At 42.3% G+C, this 23,371-nt stretch overlaps 1 protein-coding gene across 1 annotated transcript in view; it reads left to right on the plus strand.

Annotated features, from left to right (window-relative positions):
• The window catches only part of LOC139531977 (plexin domain-containing protein 2-like), a 176,073-nt gene that overhangs the window by 147,405 nt on the left and 5,297 nt on the right, over positions 1-23,371 (plus strand). The window contains exons 12-13 of the mRNA XM_071329044.1: positions 4,515-4,553; positions 21,648-21,811. Coding sequence (XP_071185145.1) covers positions 4,515-4,553; positions 21,648-21,811 — 203 coding nt within the window. The remainder of the gene's footprint in view (positions 1-4,514; positions 4,554-21,647; positions 21,812-23,371) is intronic.

The following is a 23,371-nucleotide window of genomic DNA, read 5'->3' on the forward strand; positions in this document are numbered from 1 at the left end:
AATATGTTTATGTAGGTGGAGTTATTAAAGTGACTATGCATAGATGACAACAACAGAGAGTAGCAGCGGTGTAAAAGAGGGGGGGGGGGGGGGGCAATGCAAATAGTCTGGGAAGCCATTTGATTAGATGTTCAGGAGTCTTATGGCTTGGGGGTAGAAGCCGTGTGGTAGCAGAGAGAAGAGTCTATGACAGGGGTGGCTGGTGTCCGTGACAGTTTTTAGGGCCTTCCTCTGACACCGCCTGGTATAGAGGTTCTGGGTGTCAGGAAGCTTGGCCCCACGCACTACGCACTACGCACTACCCTCTGTAGTGCCTTGCTGTCAGAGGCCGAGCAGTTGCCATACCAAGCAGTGATGCAACAAGTCAGGATGCTCTCGATGGTGCAGCTGTAGAAACTTTTGAGGATCTGAGGACCCATGCCAAATCTTTTCAGTCTCCTGAGGTGGTATAGGTTTTGTTGTGCCCTCTTCACAATTGTCTTGGCGTGCTTGGTCAATGTTAGTTTGTTGGTGATGTAGACACCAAGGAACTTGAAGCTCTTAACCTGCCCCACTACAGCCCAGTCGATGAGAATGTAGGTGTGCTCGGTCCTCATTTTCCTGTAGTCCACAATCATCTCCTTTGTCTTGATCACGTTGAGGGAGAGGTTGTTGTCCTGTCTCCACGTGGCCAAGTCTCTGACCTCCTCCCTATATGCTGTCTCGTCATTGTTGGTGATCCGGCGTTGTTGGTGATCAGGCCACTGTTGTGTCATCAGCAAACTTGGAGTCGTGCCTGGCCGTGCAGTCATGAGTGAACAGGGAGTACAGGAGGGGACTGAGCACTCACCCCTGAAGGGCCCCTGTGTTGAGGATCAGCGTGGCAGATGTGTTGTAACCTACCCTTACCACCTGGGGACGGCCCATCAGGAAGGCCAGGATCCAGTTGCAGAGGGAGGTGTTTAGTCCCAGGGTCCTTAGCTTATTGATGAGCTTTTCAGGTGTTGAACACTGAGCTGTAGTCAATGAATAGCATTCTGACATAGGTGTTCCTTTTGTCAAGGTGGGAAAGGGTAGTATGGAGTGCAATAGAGATTGCATCATCTGTGAATCTGTTAGGGTGGTATGCAAATTGGAGTGGGTCTAGGGTGTCTGGGATGATGGTGATAAGTGTGAGCCATGACAAGCCTTTCAAAGCACTTCATGGCTACAGATGTGAGTGCTACGGGTCGGTAGTCATTTAGGCAGGTTACCTTAATGTTCTTGGGCACAGGGACTATGGTGGTTTGCTTAAAACATGTTGGTTTTACAGACTCGGACAGGGAGACACTGAAAATGTCAGTGAAGACACTTGCCAGCGCATGCTCGCAGTACACATCCTGGTAATCCGTCTGGCCCTGCGGCCTTGTGAATGTTGACCTGTTTATAGGTCTTACTCACATCGGCTGCGGAGAGCGTGATCACACAGTCTTCCGGAACAGCTGGTGCTCTCATGCATGCTTCAGTATTATTTTCCTCGAAGCGAGCATAAAAGTCGTTTAGCTCATCTGGAAGGTTTGTGTCACTGGGCAGCTCTCGGCTGTGCGTCCCTTTGTAGTCTGTAATGGTTTGCAAGCCCTACCACATCCGACGAGCGTCAGAGCCGGTGTAGTGCGATTCAATCTTAGTCCTGTATTGATGCTTTGCCTGTTTGATGGTGTGTCGGAGGGCATAGCAGGATTTCTTATAAGCTTCCGGGTTAGTCCGAGTTCCGCTCCTTGAAAGCGGCAGGTCTAGCCTTTAGCTCATTGCGGATGTTGCCTGTAATCCATGGCTTCTGACAGAAAACAACTCATGCCAGCATCAGTCTGTGGTGGTGTGTAGACAGCTACAAAAAAAATAAATAATAATAATAATACAGATGAAAACTCTCTAGGTAGATAGTGTAATCTACAGCTTATCATGAGATACTCTACCTCAGGCAAGCAAAACCTTGATACTTCCTTAGATATCGTGCACCAGCTGTTATTTACAAAAATACATAGTCCGCCGCCCCTTGTCTTACCAGACGCAGCTGTTCTATCCTGCCGATACAGCGTATAACCAGACAGCTGTATGTTGATAGTGTCGTCCTTCAACCACGACTCCGTGAAGTATAAGATATTTCAGTTTTGAATGTCCCGTTGGTAGTTTAATCTTCCACGTAGGTCATCGATTTTATTTTCCAAAGATTGCACGTTTGCTAGAAGAATGGAAGGAAGTGGGGTTTTATTCAATCGCCTACGAATTCTCAGAAGGCAGCCCGCCCCCTCCAGCCCCTTTTTCTCCGCCTTCTCTTCACCCAAATGACAGGGATCTGGGCCTGTTCCCGGGGAGGCCGTATGTAATTCACGTTGGACTCGTTAAAGGAAAAAAATAATTCTGCCAGTTCGTGGTGAGTAATCGCAGTTCTGATGTCCAGAATTTATTTTCGGTCACAAGAGACGGTTACAGCAACATTATGTGCAAAATAAGTTTAAAAAATAAGTTACAAACAACGCAAAGAAACAAACAAAAAAACACAACTGGTTAGGAACACGTAAAACGTCATCCTTCATCTCCGACACCATCTTTATTCATCTTATTAAGTGTGCAGGTGACTGATGATGTTTTATAGGAATGCATCGCTGTGTGAATCTGCGACCACAATGAGGGAGGTTAGCTAGATTGATAAATCGAGGGAAGTGAAGTGGAATTGTGAAGTGGAATGGAATGGCCAGAATAATTGAGTACGCTCTCAGACATTAATAATAGTTCATATGGTAAGGTGCTCTTTGGTTTCCCAGGCTTGTAGAATTGATGGGAAGAAATGGAGTCTAAACCTGTAGGATAAAGACAGACTCCATTTTTTTGTTTTTGCAGAGTGGTGTTGAACGGTGTCTTAGGCAGTGGTTGGAATGGTGAGTTAACGTATGATTTCTGGTTCCTGTTCTGTAGAACTGGTGCCCGGTGGTTCTGGGTTAAATGGGTCTGGATCCAGCTCCAGTATGTGGTGATCTCTAAAGCAGATGCCTAAGGTTTTGGCTCTGAGTACTACCCACCACACAAACATCAATGGCATCCAGCTCCACTTTTCTTACTTCTGAATTACAAATTGTAATTTGTAATTCAATTTACTTTTTCATTCTCCTAATCTTTGTCTTACATTCAGTGTTTCAGTCCTTGACCTTTTCTCTTTTATACTCCCAATTCTCTTCTTGGTAGAGATCGCATGGAAATGCCAATTTCTCTCAGCCAATGTTTAAACGGGCAATCTGGGATTAGAAAAACAGCAAAGCTCATGAGGCATTAATAAATGATATTCTTCAAAAGTCAAAACATTTCTGTACCTATACCAGTTTGCCCCTTTAAGACCTTCACTCAGTGAGGTGGATGAGGTGATGATATGACCACAGATGCGTTGAAGGCTGGAGAGAGGTGGAGAGGAGTGTGAGAGAGATCCAGCTGAGAGGCAAAACAAACCCCAGCGATGTGCGGGTGTGTTAGCATGAAAAAAGTCAGGGGTTCTGTGTGACACACCGAGACCCTCACACTTCCTGACACGCACAGAGGATCAGTTTCCCCCTCCGACCCAGTTCTCTCAGCTTGGCGGTTCAGAGGCATGTGCTACTAGGGGAGGGAGCGAGGGAGAGCTCTGTTACTAGGAGGTGTGAGAACCCATCACTTCCTTCTCCTGTTCCCAATCCCCCCTTTCTCCTTCTTCTCCCCTTCCCTCCCTCTCTTACTGCTCTCACTGGCACGGGATTGGTCATTGAATTTGATTTCCTGCCTTGCCCTCATACACCTTATCGCATAGGCCGTGACATTTCTTAGACTAGGAAATGGTTACAGGCATTAAATGATCTTTGATCTTGGAAATGTAAATGAAAAAAAAGCCTTTGAAATAGATTTACTCAGTCTAGACCCCATTTCAAGGCTCTTTCTAGTTTTGATATGGTGGAATAGCACGCATAGCGTTTCACAGGCTCATGTATATGGCACATTAGCATAATGTGGATCCTATGAGGTGTGTAAATTCATATCACCCCTCTCTCAGAGAAGTGGGTCACAGTGAATTTACATGTTTCATAGTTGCTTAACCCCAGACTGCATCTTAGCTGTTGAATTATGCAAGGGAGAAGCATTTTATCCAAAACATTAATTTTCATTGCAAATTAAGTGTCGAAAATTCACTTTTAACCCAAGATTATCCGTATATGAAATAATGGTAAAAAAAAAAAAAGTACATTTGCTATAAACCTGTGTAATAATCGTCAGTGATGATTATTTCAGAATATTTGATTGACATTCTTCACCAGTGTTAAGATCAATAGTTGTTGTTGGCAGGCAGGCAGCTCTCTGCTGTATAATAGACATAGGGACTATATATGTAAATCTACGGCTGTAAGGATAACACAAATCACAGACAAACATTTTTCTGACCCTCTATACCTCATCCATTTCTCTGTTTCTGTCTCTCCATCTATCTTTATTTCTCTCTCTCTCTGCGTCTCTTTCTCTCTCTCTCTTTTCCACAGATGACACCAAGATTGCTCTGCATCTCAAAGACAATGGAGGTAAGCCTCTCTTTTCCTTCCTAGATCCTTGGACTGTTGACAGTTGTTTCTCTGTGCTGCTGCATGTTGTGTGGAGTATATGGGGTCTGTTTACAAGGCTGCGGTCTGTGTATTTATGGCTGACAGATTGCTTGCCCCAGATAGCAGATAGCTTTTTGATTTCTGGGGAGGACAGGCCAAGGGAAGGAGCGGCTCATTGAAGCAACTCATCCAGAGGCTGATTGAAATGGCTCTGTACCAAGCTTCTGGATGGGACTGATCAATCATGGTGTCTAAAATCTCAATTTAATACATTTTAAATTCACGGTACAACACAACAAAATGCGGAAAAAGTCAATGGGTGCGAATACTTTCTGAAGGCACTGTAGTTGTGTCCCAAATGGCATCATATTCCCTATAGTGGACTACATTTGACCAGGGCCCATAGTAAGTCTGCCATTTTGGACACAGAAGTATTCACACCTATTGACTTTTTCCACATTTTGTTGTGTTATAGCCTGAATTTAAAATGGAATAAATTGAGATTTTGTGTCACTGGCCTACACACAATACCCCATAATGTCAAAGTGGAAATTAAAAATGTTTATTTTTAAATGATGTCTTCAGTCAATAAGTATTCAACCCCTTCGTTATGGCAAGCCTAAATAAGTTTAGGAGTAAAACGTTGCTTAACAAGTCACATAATACGTTGCATGGACCCATTCTGTGTGTAATAATAGTGTTTAACATGATTTTTGAATGACAACCTCATCTCTGTACCCCACACATACAATTATCTGTAAGGTCCCTCCGTCGAGCAGTGAATTTCAAACACAGATTCAACCACAAAGACCAGGGAGGTTTTCCAATGCCTCGCAAAGAAGGGCACCTATTGGTAGATGGGTAAAAAAATTATTGAATATCCTTTTGAGCATGGTGAAGTTATTAATTACACTTTGGATGGTGTATCAACACACCCAGTCACTACAAAGATACAGGTGTATCTGTAGAGGAAGGAAACCGCTCAGGGATTTCACCATGAGGCCAATGGTGACTTTAAAACAGTTACAGGGTTTAATGGCTGTGATAGGAGAAAACTGAGGATGGATCAACAACATTGTAGTTACTCCACAATACTATCCTAATTGACATAGGGAAAAGAAGGAAGCCTGTACATAATACAAATATTCAAAAACTGTTTGCAATAAGGCACTAAAGTAAAACTGCTAAAGAATTGTCAAAGAAATAAACTTTATGTCCGGAATACAAAGCATTATGTTTGGGGAAAATCCAAAACAACACATCACTGAGTGCCACTCTTCATATTTTCAAGCATGGTGGTGACTGCATCATGTTATGGGTATGCTTGTCATCGGCAAGGATTTGTGAGCTTTAGAGAAAACAGCTAAGCACAGGCAAAATCCTAGAAGAAAACCTGGTTTTGTGTGCTTTCCAACAGACACTGGGAGACAAATTCACTTTCAGCACGACAATAACCTAAAACGCAAGGTCAAATATACACTGGAGTTGCTTACCAAGACGACATTGAATGTTCCCGAGTGGCCTAGTCACAGTTTTTAATTAGATCGGTTTGAAAATCTATGGAAAAATCTGAAAATGGCTGTCTGGGAATGATCAACAACCAACTTTACAGAGCTTGAAGAAATATTGTACAATCCAGGTGTGCAAAGCTCTTAGAGACTTACCCAGAAATAATCAAAGCTGTAATCGCTGCCAAAGGTGATTCTAACATGTATTGACTCAGGGGGATATATTAGTGTTTTATTTTAATTTTTCAACAAAATCTGTCTTCTTTTCGATATACAGATGTTTGATTTAGTTTATTTGGAATTTTCTAAATGGATCATTTTCTTAATGGACAATTCCACATTGAATACTGCATGGGGATGAATTACGGCCACACCATCTGTTTGGTGAGTAGGCCTAGTCTTAATGATTCTGGATGAAAATATGTTCTTGGTCTTTATCAAACGAATTTCTTTGCATATTTTCAATGTGGAACCTGTCTATGTTTACGGGATTATATCCTAGCCCTAGGCTAACCAATTCTAAATGGCACTCGCTGTTCGCAAAGTAGCCTAAGCGTAAAATAGACGGGCTGAAATTATTCAAAGACTACAGCTCGTTGATGGAACACATATTTCCCTATTTCAATCAACCAGTCCATTTTAAATTTGTGATAATACTGTCATCATTTGGAAAGGAATGTAGCTTATGTATCCCATCAGTTGGATACATTTTTATACGCATGTATTTCTGTAGACCTAATGGGAGTTTATGCGCGCACTCGGGATGAGCGGTGTTGTTAGACAAAGTCATCTTTTAAGTGTTTTGACAATTTAAATCTTCTTATTATTTGGCTTTGGAATTTCAATTTTAAAAAAATCCCTGGAATCATTCCAAGGTCATATTTCATAATGCATTTAATGTTTTTAAAACATTCTAAACCGAAATCCAAAACGATGATAATTTTTTTTTAAACCTAACCGAAACTGAACCAACCTCAAAAAGCACTAAATGCTCAGCAATAGACACAGCCTATGTGGGTGCTAGGGAGGTAGGAAAGGGAGGATGAGGGGAAGGTGTTCAAGAACATGGACACGTGGGAGAGCTTCATAGTTGCCTTTACGTTGAATTAACACGATCTCCGAGTGTTGGTGTAACAGGACAGAAAACTGAGGTTCATTGTGAATGTCAGCATGTTCTTGAAACCACTGCTCTCAAAACTGGTGCGTTAACCATCATTCAAACATCATTCATTTGCCCTTGTTGCCTCCACTTTGAAAAATGTATTGTTTTAATGGGGATCCTCCACAAATGAACTCAATGTCAGCAGGAATTTGAGGGCGATTCAGTGAGGGGGATTTCAATGGAGGCAGGTGTGGTCAACAACCTCCCTCACATTTCCATTTAAACTTAGACAGGCAGCTACAACCGGTATTTGGTCCCCTCTGCACTCTGCTACCTGCAAACATCAACACAGATCTATTTTTTTTTTAAATAATACAAGTTTTCTCCCGTTTAGCTTTACCCACACTGTGTTTAGTTTGTGTGTGTGCGTCTTTGAGTGTGAGAGAGTGACATTTGAATTCCAAAATGAGTCCCGACTCAATCACTTCCAGAGTGAAGCACTCAAATATTTAATTTCCTGCTGGAGAGGAATTGGAAATCTCTTATCGTCCTTTCATTGCTCAAACATTGCCTATCTCACTTGCTGACTTGTGGCACAGCTTCTTCCCAGAAACCTGGGGTATCAGCCAGACAAGAGGACATCTCTGCATGCACATTTTAATTTTGGAGAAACCAGGTCTGTTTCACAGGGTTCGTTCCAAATTGCACACTTTTTCTTGTGTAGTGCACTACTTTTGACCAGGGCTCATAGGGCTCTGGTCAAAAGTAGTGCACTATGTAGGGAATAGGGTGCTATTTGGGATGCATTCACTGTGTGGGAAGCGTGCTGGGAAGGGATTTGGGCTTAAGGTGAAAGCCAAAAGGGAGGGAACGAGCCAATGTGATCATTTTGAGAACATACTGAAACCACAAACAGCCAAAGGCTGCTGCAGCCCAAACCACACCATGTTGTCTTGAGGTGCACAGTGTGCATGTGAGAGATTACAACCACAAACCAGTCTCACGTACACAGTATCCAAGCCATGTGACTGCAATATGGAGAAGGTGTCTAAAGTAATGGTAGCTGTGGCCACCAGTGGAGGTTGCTAAGGGAAGGACAGCCCATAATATAGGCTGGAACGGAGCGAATGGAATGGCATCAAACACATGGAAACCGCTGTCGTGTCTTTGGCTATGCCGGATTAAGTGATATGACATGCTATTCTATAAAATTCTTTCTCTGTAATTAATATTACCTGATTGAGCTCATCGTGTAAATGTAATTAACTAGAAAGTCGGGGCACCACGAAAGAGTGTTTATAGAGCTGTTATCTTCCGAATAAACTCTTAAAGACCTAAGAGTTTTTACATATATAGAGATATTTTACATAAATAGCAGTCAATATTAATCATCACCTTATTTCAGTCTCATCTGAAAGTTGTAAATTCTTGGTTATCTTCACGAACACTGGCTAACAAGTTGAATCAGCAATACAAAATTGGGTTTAATTATTTATTTACTAAATACCTAACTAATCACACAGAATGACATATACACAGAATGCAAATTATGTCATACAGAAAACGTTCCTGGTGGACGGAGCCGACATGACTGCTGGTTACACAAAGTAAAGGGGGTTGGGTTTGAGTGAAAGAGCGGGAAGACTGAGGAACAAAGGGAGAAGCCATGCTATCGTAAATACAGTATCTTATGCATTCTAAATTACTACCCATTTGGAGAAGGAAAATGCAATAAATATTTACTCTGAGCTGCGCTTCGGTAGGTTGGTCGTAGATGCTGGCCGTGTTGGCCAACAGAGATCTTCCTGTCCTGGGAAGAATGTCTCTGGTGGTAAATTGAATACGTTGTAGTATCGTCGTTGTGTGTTAGACTGGATACGTCATCCGTCCTTTCCTAGCCCACGTTTACAGCGGCCGCTGCTAACTCAACAGCTAGGAGGTATCACTTTTGTAGTGAATAAGAGTTCAAAGTTCATACCATTCGCAACCAAAGCTCACGTTGAGGTTGGCTTAGTTTTGTAGTTATTATGTTAGTCCTTTTTATCGTATGGACTGTCGTCCTATCGTCCTCGGAACAGAAGGTTACATTTTCGTCAAGGGCTTATATTGTGGAGGGAGAGAAGGGTGTGTTTCATAGTTTATAACCCATGTCTCTTCACAGGGGCGGGCCACTGATTGAGCAGAGCTCTAACCTTATGAAAACCCAATTCTCTCATTTGGAAGCTAAAATTACATTTAATCTTTTCACAAATATTTTCATATTCAAACATTTAAATTGCACAACAATTCCATGTGAATCTGATAACTAGAATGTGTAGACTTTCCCAGATACAGTTTATGTCGTCCTGTCATCAGTCATAATGTCTCAGATGACAACCGAACTGACATCATATTCATTAAGTACCAACGTATATTTTCAACTGGTTCTATTACCGAAATATGGTTCCTTTCCACCCACCGTTTGATGTTCCCAGACTCTCTATGTTTAACAAAGGCTATTCAAGAGTCCTTCGGTAGAGTCAAGAGAGAGAGGGGAGAAAGGTATTTATGGGGGGGTCATAAACCTTACCCACAGGCCAACGTCATGACACCGCATAATTCCGCTCCAGCCACTACCACGTGGCCGTCCTCCCCAATTAAGGTGCCACCAACCTCATGTGGTGGCCGCAGGTTTAGCACACATCTTCACTCTTAGGAAAAAAAGGTGCTATCTAGAACCTAAAAGGGTTAGTTGGCTGTCCCCATAGGAAAACCCTTTGGATAACTATTTTTGGTTCCATGTAGAACCCTTTTGGTTTCAGGTAGAACCCTTTTTAGTTCCATGTAGAACCCTTTCCACAGAGAGATCTACATGAAACCCAAAAGGGTTCTACCTGGAACCAAAAAGGGTATTACCTGGAACAGTGGCGGTCAGTGCCATTTAATTAAAAGGATGCTAATTGTTTGTATGAGCTTGGCCTTATTTCTATTACACCATATTGGATGAGTGTCATTCATATTCCATTCACCCAGCTCAATGTAACATTGATAGGTTTAGGCTACTACATAATACTCAAATGTTCCCTATACCCATCATGAGGTTGCTACATCCTATGAATGAAAGTTTACAAAGTTTCCAGGTCGAGAGAAATTTGTGTCGTCAAGGTGACAGACGTTGACATATTCAATACCTCGTTACAAACTCTTGCCTGCATCTAGCTGATCTAGGGTGTAATCATTAGTTTCTATTGGACAAATTCAGGTATGTTTATCCCCATTTTCTTCCATTTTCTTCTCTATAAGGAAAGTTTTTCAACAGAATCGGCAGAATGAAAACACCCCTGATCTCACACACAAACACAGTTCACTTTCATAGCATCCACATAGAAACAGTATGATCCCTTTGATCGTTGTATAATTCCTTCTCGCATCTACGCTCGCTCCTCCTCTGACCCTTGAGGACTTCAGTGCACAACACATCAGCTGTCTGTGACCAGGCACAAAAAAACTTTCCAAGCCACACCTTAATATGATAACCGCTAACCTCTACACACAGCCTACATCGTTGTCACCATATTAGCATACGTCATAGTCTAGTCAACATAGCTACTACAACTAATGTGTTCGTAAACCCACTACAATCATGCAGTACAGTGTACATTCAGCAAGCAGTTTAGCAGTTACACCGGCGAGCCCCAGTGGCAATACATTTATTAAACCAAAAGCTTACCTTGACTTGGAAGAGTTCCAGTGTTGGATAGCCATAGCCAGCTAGCTAACATAGCATCCCTCTCTGTTTGGGCTGGGTGTTTGAGTAGGCTAAACTAAACTGCATCTGGCTTAAAGGCCTTTGACACAACCTCTATCTTCCCCCAATGTCATCTACTCTCACTATCTGTTCAATAAAATCTGAAAATACCAACAACAAAAATATTTTAAGCAAGGCTAGCTGTGTATTTAGTATTTCATATTTAGTGCATCTCATCCACTCTACATTGTACCCATCATCTCTCTGCATCGTGTCCTAGCTTTGGGCTTGTTTTTAGTGTAATTTCTATCAGATCCATCAGTGTGTGTGTCCTTTAACCTTGGGAAACATGAAGCATGGCAGAAAACGCTAAGGCGATTAGCCGTGGCTAAGTGATAAGATAAGGAACAATAGGGATGTACCGTACTGTCTCACTGCAGAGGCAACTCTAAGAGGACAGGACACTCCTTATCCTCCATTTAAAATCAGGATGAGAAATAGGCTCTTTCTCCCTTTGAATCTAGCAGAATGAATCAGGCTGCATCGCCAATGGCACCCTATTCCCTATATAGCACACTACTTTTGACTTGAGACGTATGGAAAAGGATGCCATTTGGGACACAACCTCAGTATATGTGCTGATTAGCCTTGCTAGACACATTAGCCAGGTGAGAGGATGGCTGTGGCCCTGTGACACTGTATTGTCAGTAATATGGTGCTAAAAGGGATAGCGTGGTCTGGGTCCACACGGTCATTCAATTAATCTTCTATCTCCAAGCGCTAATGTGTTTTTATTGCTGTCTGAAGGCTCAGTAAGCAGGTTAATGTGGTGAGAGCGTTTATGAGGAGGACACAGCGTGATTGATCATAGGGAGATGGTTCAATGTTGGACTCCATCTATGTCAGCCATGACCCCCACAGTCCCATTCATGTGGCTGTGTCATGACGTGACTTTGCTTCATTAGACTGAATAAACAATGAACTAAGACCGTGCACATGTCCACCTTTCAAGGCCATGCAAGCAGTAGCAGAAGAATATTCACCCATTTTTCATGATTGAGACACTGAGACTACTAGTGGAGGCTGGTGAGAGGAGGACGGCTCAAAATAATGGTTGAAATGGTGTAAATTGAATGGTATCATTCCATTTATATCTTTCCAGACATTACTGATGTACAGTTGAAGTCGGAAGTTTACATACACTTAGGTTGGAGTCATTAAAACTCATTTTTCAACCACTCCACATTTCTTGTTAACAAACTATAGTTTTGGCAAGTCAGTTATGACATCTACTTTGTGCATGACACAAGTCATTTTTCCAACAATTGTTTACAGACAGATTATTTCACTTACAACTCACTGTATCACAATTCCAGTGGGTAAGAAGTTTACATACACTAAGTTGACTGTGCCTTTAAACAGCTTGGAAAATTCCAGAAAATTATGTCATGGCTTTAGAAGCTTCTGATAGGCTAATTGACATCATTTGAGTCAATTGGAGGTGTACCTGTGGATGTATTTCAAGGCCTACCTTCAAACTCAGTGCCTCTTTGCTTGACATCATTGAAAAAAAAAAATCTGCCAAGTAAAATATTGTAGACCTCCACAAGTCTGGTTCATCCTTGGGAGCAATTTCCAAACGCCTGAAGGTACCACGTTCATCTGTACAAACAATAGAACGCAAGTATAAACACCATGGGACCACGCAGCCGTCATAGCTCACAGGAAGGAGACGCGTTCTGTCTCCAAGAGATTTGGTGATTAGGTGCGAAAAGTGCAAATCAATCCCAGAACAACAGCAAAGGATCTTGTGAAGATGCTGGAGGAAACAGGTACAAAAGTATCGATATCCACAGTAAAACGAGTCCTATATTGACATAACCTGAAAGGCCGCTCAGCGAGGGAGAAGCCACTGCTCCAAAACTGCCATAAAAAAGCCAGATTATGGTTTGCAACTGCACATGGGGACAAAGATTGTACTTTTTGGAGAAATGCCCTCCAGTCTGATAAAACAAAAATAGAACTGTTTGGCCATATTGACCATTGTTATGTTTGGAGGAAAAAGGGGGAGGCTTGCAAGCCGAAAAACACCATCCCAACCGTGAAGCACGGGGGTGGCAGCATCATGTTGTGGGTGTTCTTTGCTGCAGGAGGGACTGGTGCACTTCACAAAATAGATGGCATCATGAGGCAGGAAAATTATGTGGATATATTGAAGCAACATCTCAAGACATCAGTCAGGAAGTTAAAGCTTGGTCGCAAATGGGTCTTCCAAATGGACAATGACCCCAAGCATACTTCCAAAGTTGTGGCAAAATGGCTTAAGGACAACAAAGTCAAGGTATTGGAGTGGCCATCACAAAGCCTTGACCTCAATCCTATAGAAAATGTGTGGGCAGAGCTGAAAAGTGTGTGTGAGCAAGGAGGCCTACAAACCTGACTCAGTTACACCAGCTCTGTGGGAAGCTTGTGGAAGGCTACCCGAAACGTTTGACCCAAGTTAAACAATTTAAAGGCAATGCTACCAAATACTAATTAAGTGTATGTAAACTTCTGACCCACTGGGAATGTGATGAAAGAAATAAAAGCTGAAATAAATAATTCTCTACTATTATTCTGACATTTCACATAATTAAAATAAAGTGGTGATCCTAACTGACCTAAGACCTAAGACAGGGAATTTTTATTCAGATTAAATGCCAGGAATTGTGAAAAACTGAGTTTAAATGTATTTGGCTAAGGTGTATGTAAACTTCCGACTTCAACTATGTTTTTCAGGCTATTGTTTTGCCAGCTTTCAGCTTTGTGACCCAATGTGGATAATATGTAGATTTATACACACCACTGTCTCTGCAGCCCAAGTGGCTTAGATGTGCCTCCCCTTACGGGAAAAAATGTGAAGTTAATGTGATAACATATGACAACATTGGGACGCAAAATTTCAATATGTGATAACATGAAACAACATCAAATCTAATTTTATTTGTCACATGCGCCTAATACAACAGGTGTAGACCTTACAGTGAACTGCTTACTTACAAGCCCTTAATCAACAATGCAGTTTCAAGAAAAAAAGTGTTGAGAAAGTTTTAACTAAAATAAACTGAGGTAAATACATATTATGAAAAAACTTCATTTTTTTATGACCTAATTTGGGATTTGAACTCCTAACCTCTTGGTTGCTAGGTACCTGAAATTCCTGCTGCACCACCAAGACTGTGGACATAATGGCAATTGACTATAAATATATTGCCAAGAATACATTTTAACACTTTGCTTAAAATATACTTGAAGGTGTTATTTCTATAAAATTACAGTATGCTGCTGTATTCCCGATTTCAATAAGGCCTAGATTCAATCAGTTCAAGCGTTAACCCGGCGATAGCCGAAAACCGCACAACTAATGTTTTGGCGGTGCCAGAAGTGGAACTTCATTGGAGCTGTCAAATCGTTGTGATTGTTCTCACGAAGCTACACCCTTCCCACTGGCGTTAGAAGTTCCGAACGAGAAAGTGAAGGCTATATAGAAATAATGACGCTTAAATTGAAAAGCATTCGACAAAATAATTAGGATTTCTATCAGCCGAATCGAGGTGTAGATTACTTCTCACATTCCGGTATTCAAACTTGTGAACGAGGCTGCGTGGGATTTCTCTTAATGCGACTCCGTGCTGCCAATGACAATGTCCACTTTAGGTATAACGCCGGGAGCCCTTGTGAATTGAACAGCTCTAACGCAGTTCCACCTCCGACACGTCAAAACATCAGCTATGTGGATGGCGGCTGTAGACAACCTGCAACACTACTTGCTGATTGGCAGCATACTGTAGTACCGTCAGTTTATCAGAATATTGCACGGGTAGTTTATTGGAGGCTTGGCATTCAGCAAGCTTTTTTTGGTCTCCCATGAGAGGGAATGTTATCCCAGTTAATGTGTTCTGTTCATAAACAATATGTTTCTACACTGCCAGTACTCAAGTCTTGCTAAAGGCTGACATAAGTGCATGCGATATTAAAGCGCCATACCGTATTTATTTTATAGCTACTCACAATGTCATTGTAATATTCACTTCCCTGCCTGCCATCAGGCCAAGAAGTGTGACAGATTAGCTAGAGTAAATTACTGTGAAATTGACAATAACTGACTTGCAGCCAGTTGACAGTAAGTTATAGAGAATGAAACATTAACTTTCTGTGAACCAGCTGCTATGAAGCCACTGGTAAATGCACAGTAACATCTTATCAGTGCAGGTCTTCATTGTCACAAGTTCATACAAAGATTGCAGAACTGACCGTGTCAAAACAGGTGCTCAACCTTAATCAACATTAACATAACATTTCCACTGACGGTTGCCTCGATACAACATATTTTACACCAAAAATGGTAATGAGCCCAAGCCAGCACATCAACTCCACCTACATTTCAAAGCGCAGTAAAGATTGTACCTTTATATTGAATATATTGTGTAGAAACGTACCACTATACTAGATTATCCGCACATGTACTCTAAAAGGTATCGACCAGTACAATGTGAATTCCAATGTGTACTTCTGAAGGTGCCTTATGTGTACCTTTTATACATTTTTGTAAATCAGGGAACAACGTTGTATTGTAACCATACTCTTATTTTTGAGAGTGTTTGGATATATGTTCTTGGTAACAAATCAGTACCTGGTGGCACTGCTGCGAGATTAATGCACTCCATGCCAGTTCAAATCCTGAGAGCATTGTATGTTAAAAAGCAGTGTGAAAGTTATAAACGACCAATTTTTGTTTTCACATTTCACGCGATATTTGTTCCAAAACCAAGTTCCCCTCTCACTCTGAGCGCTGGGTGCACAACGGACCTGCTAACCTGCTAACACTTCAGACTAACAGCCTAGGCACTACTGTGGAGTAGCTGCCTCCAACTGTGTAAGGATAGGCAGTTTGACTCTGTGCTCTCCTCACAGACAAATTGCCTTAAAGGGAAGAAAAAGAGAAAAGAAAGGGGCATTCCAGCTCTAGTTTCACTTTTGGTGGTGGTGTTTTTTGGGGGGGCCCCAGTTTTGGTTTTATGAAGTAGTTGAGAGGGGATTCGATTTTTTTTGGAGCCAAATGGATCATCTCTGCTAAGGAGAAGGGTATGAATGAGAGAGGAGTCTATAAGGGACTGATGAAGGATTTGCCCAAGTCATTGTAACACAGTGGCTAAGACATTTTGTACAGAGAGGTCATGTTATAGTGGGGTCCAAATCTTTATGCTCTGAGACAAAGAGCTCAAACAAACACAGAGACGCACACACACACACATCCATCGACACACAATAAAAGTCCCAATTTCAAGCATAGCTACGTTATCTTGATACCTGTAGTACTTTGTGTTGTTTTCACTCTCAGCCCAGATGGGTATATTAGGATCAATGAGTTAGCCAGCTAACTTTGATAAACAACCAGAAATAACTATTGATTAAGAAAGCTCAACTTAGGTATGTGTTTTTGGTTGTTGAGTCAATTCGACATTTCAAGCCAAAAAATAATTATAATTATTTCAGAATATTTAGGCAAGTTAGCTGGCTAACTCATTGATTCTCCTTTGTTGTACATCCCTCTGGTGATTACAGATTCATATTAGATTATAAATACTTTCCCAGTGAAATTGGTTGAAATATATATTTTCAACTTCTTTTCAACCAAAACTACATATTTGCATTTTTTGTATTAACGTTTTGTGCTTAGTGGGTTATAGTCTGTTTTTCACAGACATTTGCTTCACATAATGAGGTAAATACTTCAGATAAGATGTACAGGTGACTGCCAAATTAAAGGAAACACTAACATAAAGTGTCATAATATCGCATTGGGCCACCACGAGCCAGAACAGCTTCAATGTACCTTTTTTTTAAGATGTTATTTTATCTTTTATAAACAAAACAAAACATACAGATACAAACAACAACATCAACTACATTTACATTTTACATTTACATTTTAGTCATTTAGCAGACGCTCTTATCCAGAGCGACTTACAGTAGAGTGCATACATTTTATTACATTTTTACATACTGAGACAAGGATATCCCTACCGGCCAAGAGCAGACGCTCTTATCCAGAGCGACTTACAGTAGAGTGCATACATTTTATTACATTTTTACATACTGAGACAAGGATATCCCTACCGGCCAAAACCTCCCTACCGGCCAAACCCTCCCTAACCCGGACGACGCTATGCCAATTGTGCGTCGCCCCACGGATCTCCCGGTTGCGGCCGGCTGCGACAGAGCCTGGGCGCGAACCCTGCCCAGCCTGGGCGCGAACCCAGAGACTCTGGTGGCGCAGATAGCACTGCGATGCAGTGCCCTAGACCACTGCGCCACCCGGGAGCCTAGTGGCCAGACCCACTAGCACATCCCCCCCATCTCCCATACACCCGCATCACTTTCCGCCTGAAACTGCTCCATCTTGTTTTCCGTAGACCAAGCACTTTCAATATTTGAATAATAAATCATTCAATTTTACCATTGTGTTAATTATTGGGGATTGATTGATTTCCAAGTTTTTAGTATATGTTTTTTTCAAGATGAGTGATGAGAAGAGAATCGTCAAACCCATCCGCGATCTCATTACATCCCCATATGCCATGTCTTGAAATATGCAGACAGATGGATTAAAAGTATGTTTACATTGTAATACTTCTGAAAGCCAACTTTCTATTAGTTTTACACTTAAAACATGACTCTGCCATTGTGCTGTAGAATTTGTGAATTTTCCCCTCATCCAGGGGACCAGGAACCACCGGCCTGAGGAGAGAAACATGAAAAGGTGAGATCCGGTAGTTTGTGGGAAGCTGTAACCTATAAGTCACCTCGTTGACCCTCCGGAGGACCTTAAATGGCCCCACAAACTGTGGGCTCAGCTTCTTGCAGGGCAGGCGGAGTGGGAGGTTCCTGGTGGAGAGCCAGACGCGATCACCAGGATGAAACATGGAAGCCTCACTGCGGTGGCGAGCCGCCTGCTCCTTCTGGCGACGGACAGCGCGCTGGAGTCTCAAGTGAGCATCAAACCAAACCTCCTCTGCGCCCCTGAACCGTTCCTTCACCATAAGGGCTTCGGTCTGGCCCGTAGTCAAGGCTGGCTGATAACCCAGGACACACTGGAAGGGAGTAAGCACAGTGGGGGAGTGACGTGATGAATTCTGGGCATATTCCACCCAGGGAAATAATCGGGCCCACTCCCCCTGCCTGTCTTGGCAGTGAGTCCTCAGGAACCTCCCCAGCTCCTGGTTCATCCTCTCCACCTGCCTGTTGGACTGAGGCCGGTCCCCGGAAGTGAGGCTGACCGTGACCCCCAGTTTCTCCATGAAAGCCCTCCATACTCATGACGTGAATTGGGGGCCACGGTCGGAAACGATGTCCTCCGGAAGGCCATAGTGCCGGGAGACCTGCTGAAACAGTGCCTCAGCGACCTGGAGAGCGGTAGGGAGACCAGAGAGAGAGAAATAAACCGACATGATTTTGAGAATCTGTCCACAATCACCAGAATGGTGGTGAAACCGTCAAAAGGAGGAGATCGGTGACAAAATCAATGGGGCACAGGAAGGGGAATGAGTCTCCCTGTTGGAGTGTGCCAGATGGATTTAATTTGGGCACATACTGAACATGAGTTGACATAGTGAGTCACATCCTGCGCCATGGTGGGCCACCAGTATTTCTTGGAGATGGAGTGAGCGGTGCCTGATATCCTCCAGATGTGACGCTTGGCATTCAGGCCAAAGAGTTCAATCTTGGTTTCATCAGACCAGAGAATCTTGTTTCTCCTGGTCTGAGAGTCCTTTAGGTGTCTTTTGGCAAAATCCAAGCGGCTGTCATGTGCCTTTTACTGAGGAGTGGCTTCTGTCTGGCCTCTCTACCATAAAGGCCTGATTGGTGGAGTGCTGCAGAGATGGTTGTCCTTCTGGAAGGTTCTCCCATCTCCACAGAGGAACTCTGGAGCTCTGTCAGAGTGACCATCGAGTTCTTGGTCACCTCATTGACCAAGGCCCTTCTCCCCTGATTGCTCAGTTTGGCCGGGCGGCCAGCTCTAGGAAGAGTCTTGGTGGTTCCAAACTTCTTCCATTTAAGAATGATAGAGGCCACTGTGTTCTTGGGGACCTTTAATGCTGCAGACATTTTTTGGTACCCACAAAATCCTGACTCGGAGTTCTACTGAAAAGTCATTCAACCTCATGGCTTGGTTTTTGCTCTGACATGCACTGTCAACTGTGGGACCTTATATAGACAGATGTGTGTCTTTCCGAATCATGTCCAATCAATTGAATTTACCACAGGTGGACTCCAATCAAGTTGTAGAAACATCTCAAGGATGATCAATGGAAACAGGATGTCCCTGAGCTCAATTTTTTTGAGTCTCATAGCAAAGGGTCTGAATACTTTTGTAAATAAGGTATTTCTGTTTTCATTAGGGGGTATTGTGTGTAGATTGATGAGGATTTTTTTTTCTTTAATCCATTTTAGAATAAGGCAATAACGTAACAAAATGTGAAAAAAGGGAAGGGGTCTAAATACTTTCCCGAATGCAATGTATACATTTATAGTTAGTTAATTTAGCAGATGGTCTTATCACACTATAGTGCCATCAGACTTCTGATACCAATGCAGGGTAAAATGGGGCCACAAAATCGGGAACCGCTATAATTCTTTTTTAAATATAAAAGTATTTTGAAAATACAAATTAAAGCTCTGAAAAGTATGTTGTTACATAATATATTGGAGTTTAGTTCAGCCCAGTGTAATACAGATGACAAAATACATATTTCAAATACATTTAACAGAAATAACTGCCCATCTCTGACCCTAAGCATGATGGGATGTTAATTGCTTAATTAACTCAGGAACCACAACTGTGTTCAATGTACTTTGTATCCCTCATTGACTCACTTGTTTCCATTATTTTGGCAGTTACCTGTATGTAAATCCACAATAACGGGCCATGTTTTAGCAAACAGGTTTGATTAGCACTCTGGACCTCCTTGTTTTCCTGTGTGATGTTGGAGATCAATAAGGCAGAGAGCCAGGAGAGGAGGGAGCTGCCTGGGGCACTGGTGGGTGGCTGGTCACTAATTAAACCAAGAAAGAGAATAGAAAAGTAAACAAATAAATAAACAAGCACAATAAATAAATAGATCCAGAAAGGAATGCTGCCATAAATCTGTAAGAGCTGAGAGAAAAAAGCTGTGACGGTCATCACTTCATTAGCTCAATCCTGCTATGATCGATGGGCCTGCCTCCACTGGGGCTCACACACAATCACACGTGCACGCGTGCACATACACACGCACACGCACACACACACACACACATCAGTGGGAATCAAACATGATGAGAATATAGAACAGGGTGTTCCAATGTTATCTTATTATCAGGCTTTCAGCTTTGATTGTTAGAGGGCAGGTTTCAATTGACTAGTAGTAGTAGAAGTAGTATGCAATATAAAAGATGCAATATGAAACTTTTTAGGCGACCCGTCCAAATTCAGTTATAGAGCTGTCATTCTCATTGAAAGCAAGTCTAAGAAGCGGTAGATCTATTCTATGTGCGCTATTTCTATGCCTTCTGTTCTTAAGTTTCATTTTTGCATCTTTAACTTTCGGTTTTGTACACCAGCTTCAAACAGATGAAAATACAATACTTTTGCTTATTGAAAATACATTTCACAGCGGGTTAGATGGTACAATGATTCTCTACGCTATACATTGATGGTTTTGTCACATAAACTGAAATTAGGCGAACCTTTAGAATTTTAGGGAAGAGGAAATGGCGGTGCGATTTCTGCATATTGCACCTTTAAGAAAATAATCACAACATTGTTATGTTAATAACAATGTTGAAGGTGTCAGTTAGTGATTCAGAACTGGCAGCCAGTTTGGACAGGTTTGACTCTGTCTCGTCCCACAGACTTGAAGATGACACATTAACATTCATTTATGGCTCTCCGTAGGACAGTCAATCATTATGGAGTCTCCTCTCCACACACCCACCTTATCAAACTGGACTGTCATTACTGAAGAGTGTCTGATAACCCTCAATATCTCCATCCATTTTCTCCCATCCAATAACACCATGTGCTAACCTTGGTTTGAGATTATCTACACCTTTCGCCGCACCTGCTATAACAACTCTAAATCTGTGTACACAACCAATAAACGTAGATTTTATATCTCATGCCTCTGCTAAAGCACGGTGCTCATGAACAGCTAAACAGGCTAAGCCACAATGATGCTAATCTCCTCCTTCAATACACACGCACGCACACACACACACACACACACACACATATACACCGTATCTGCTGCTGAAGGGTGAGCTAGATCCGGAATCTTCCGTGAATGGTTGGAGAATTGTTACCAGAGTTGTTATGATTAGGCTGTAAATTCTGAACAAGGCATTTACAGTATACAATAATAATTTCAGCATCATAACATTTGTTCAAATGAACTTTTAATCACAAGCGTCAGGCCTGTTTATGAAGAGCGAGGCCCTACAGTGACAAGAACTGGAGAAACAGAGACCAGCAGCATCCATGAATGATGAGTGTCCCCTACTGTTGAATAGGAAAAATGCAGTGAAAGTGTGTGTTCAATCTCTAAGCACCTGGTAGACGGATTGTGCCAATTGTGCGCGCGTGGCTGTGTCTGTGTGTTTGGGTCTGTGTGTTCAAGAGAGAGATTCTAAAGGGTGTTTTGGCTGTGTTTCTCCAGCGAGGCCAAAGGAGAGTTCTGCAGAGCGGAAGGGCACACACCCCCTGCACACTGGACTGATCCTGGGCATCCTCATGGTCATGCTCATCATGGCTGCCACAGTCCTGGTCACCGTCTACATCTACCATCACCCCACCTCGGCCGCAAGCCTATTCTTCATCGAGGTGAGTCTTAACACTATCACTACTCTATGAGAGGCTACTAGCAGCTCTATGCACATTTGCGATTCCCTGCAGGAGACCCGGGGTTCAATCCCTGTGAAGGGAGCACCCTTCTCACTATATCTCCTCTTCACCTATCTCCCACGGCTTCTCATCTGTGTGTCCATAAAGCATAAAACATATGAAAGAAGAGTGACTCTCCATCCACTCTCCCCAAAGAATAACAAGTTCATGTACAAAGACAGGTATTGCTTTGACTTCTCAAAAGTCCAAAGTATCCACTAGATTTAGAAGTCCATTTGGTCTGGTCTGGACCGTTCAGTGTGAGAGGCTCAGTGATGTAAGGATTTTGAAAGTCGTGTAGTGTACACCCGGCATTAGAGGACCTTAGAGGACCGTATATAAACATGTTAGAAGTCATGAGGGTCATTGAGGTCTCAGACTAGGATCAAAGACCAAAGGTTAGCAATGCCACTGACCTGTGCTCAGGGTTAGGCCACTGTGCTACATCCTGTGTCAGCTGAGCTGTCAGTAGCTAGCTTGCCCTTCTCATTTTAATTATGATAGATCGTGTTAGTAATAAGCAAAGTACATTGTATCACAGACAGCGAGAAATAATATCTGAGGTATCTTAGGCATGTGTGATTGAAGCCGATGTTTTGTATGAGATTAATTGAAACTCGCCGTTTAATATATACCATGTACTAAACCAAAACACCCTTTAGGGGTGTTGGTCAGTTATGTGACCTGAAGTACTTCAGAACAGCAGGCCCGAGACGCATGCTAGCCTGAGGGTAGAGTCTCTCTCTCTCTCTCTCGCTCTGCCTGTCAGGTTTGAATATGATGTGTGCTTTCCTAATCTACCCCAGCAGATACTTAATTCCCAGGTCAGGCTATAACCAGACGCCCGTATTGCACTACATTTGACCAAGGTACATAGGGCTCTTTTCAAAAATAGTGCACTTTATGGAGAATAGTGTGCCATTTGCCATTTGGGATGCAGCCCCGCCAAAAACACATTGAAAAGGACAGCACACTTTATAGCTTTACACTTTATCCGTATCTCCAACTCATAAAAATGCATGATTGCTTTCACAGTGCGCAGGCTTGGTTCTTTGTTGATAAATACCTACGAATGCGTCGACAAGGAAATGGTTTCGGTTTCATTTGTACGGTTTGGAAAATGTAATGAGACTGATTGATGTTTAAACATCTAGAGAAAATAAATGACAAACGCATAATCTTCAAGGTCAATATCGCACAATGAGCCAATCCCTCGACAAGGAACAATTTCCCTGAGAGAATTCAAATGCTTCTCTCGCGGAGCTCTCATCACTCACCGAGTGGTTTAGTACATGGTATATATTAAACGGCGAGTTTCAATTAATCTCATACAAAACATCGGCTTCAATCACACATGCCTAAGATACCTCAGATATTATTTCTCGCTGTCTGTGATACAATGTACTTTGCTTATTACTAACACGATCTATCATAATTAAAATGAGAAGGGCAAGCTAGCTACTGACAGCTCAGCTGACACAGGATGTAGCACAGTGGCCT

This window comes from Salvelinus alpinus, chromosome 10, assembly GCF_045679555.1.
Source record: "Salvelinus alpinus chromosome 10, SLU_Salpinus.1, whole genome shotgun sequence".
NCBI classification, from domain to species: domain Eukaryota; kingdom Metazoa; phylum Chordata; class Actinopteri; order Salmoniformes; family Salmonidae; genus Salvelinus; species Salvelinus alpinus.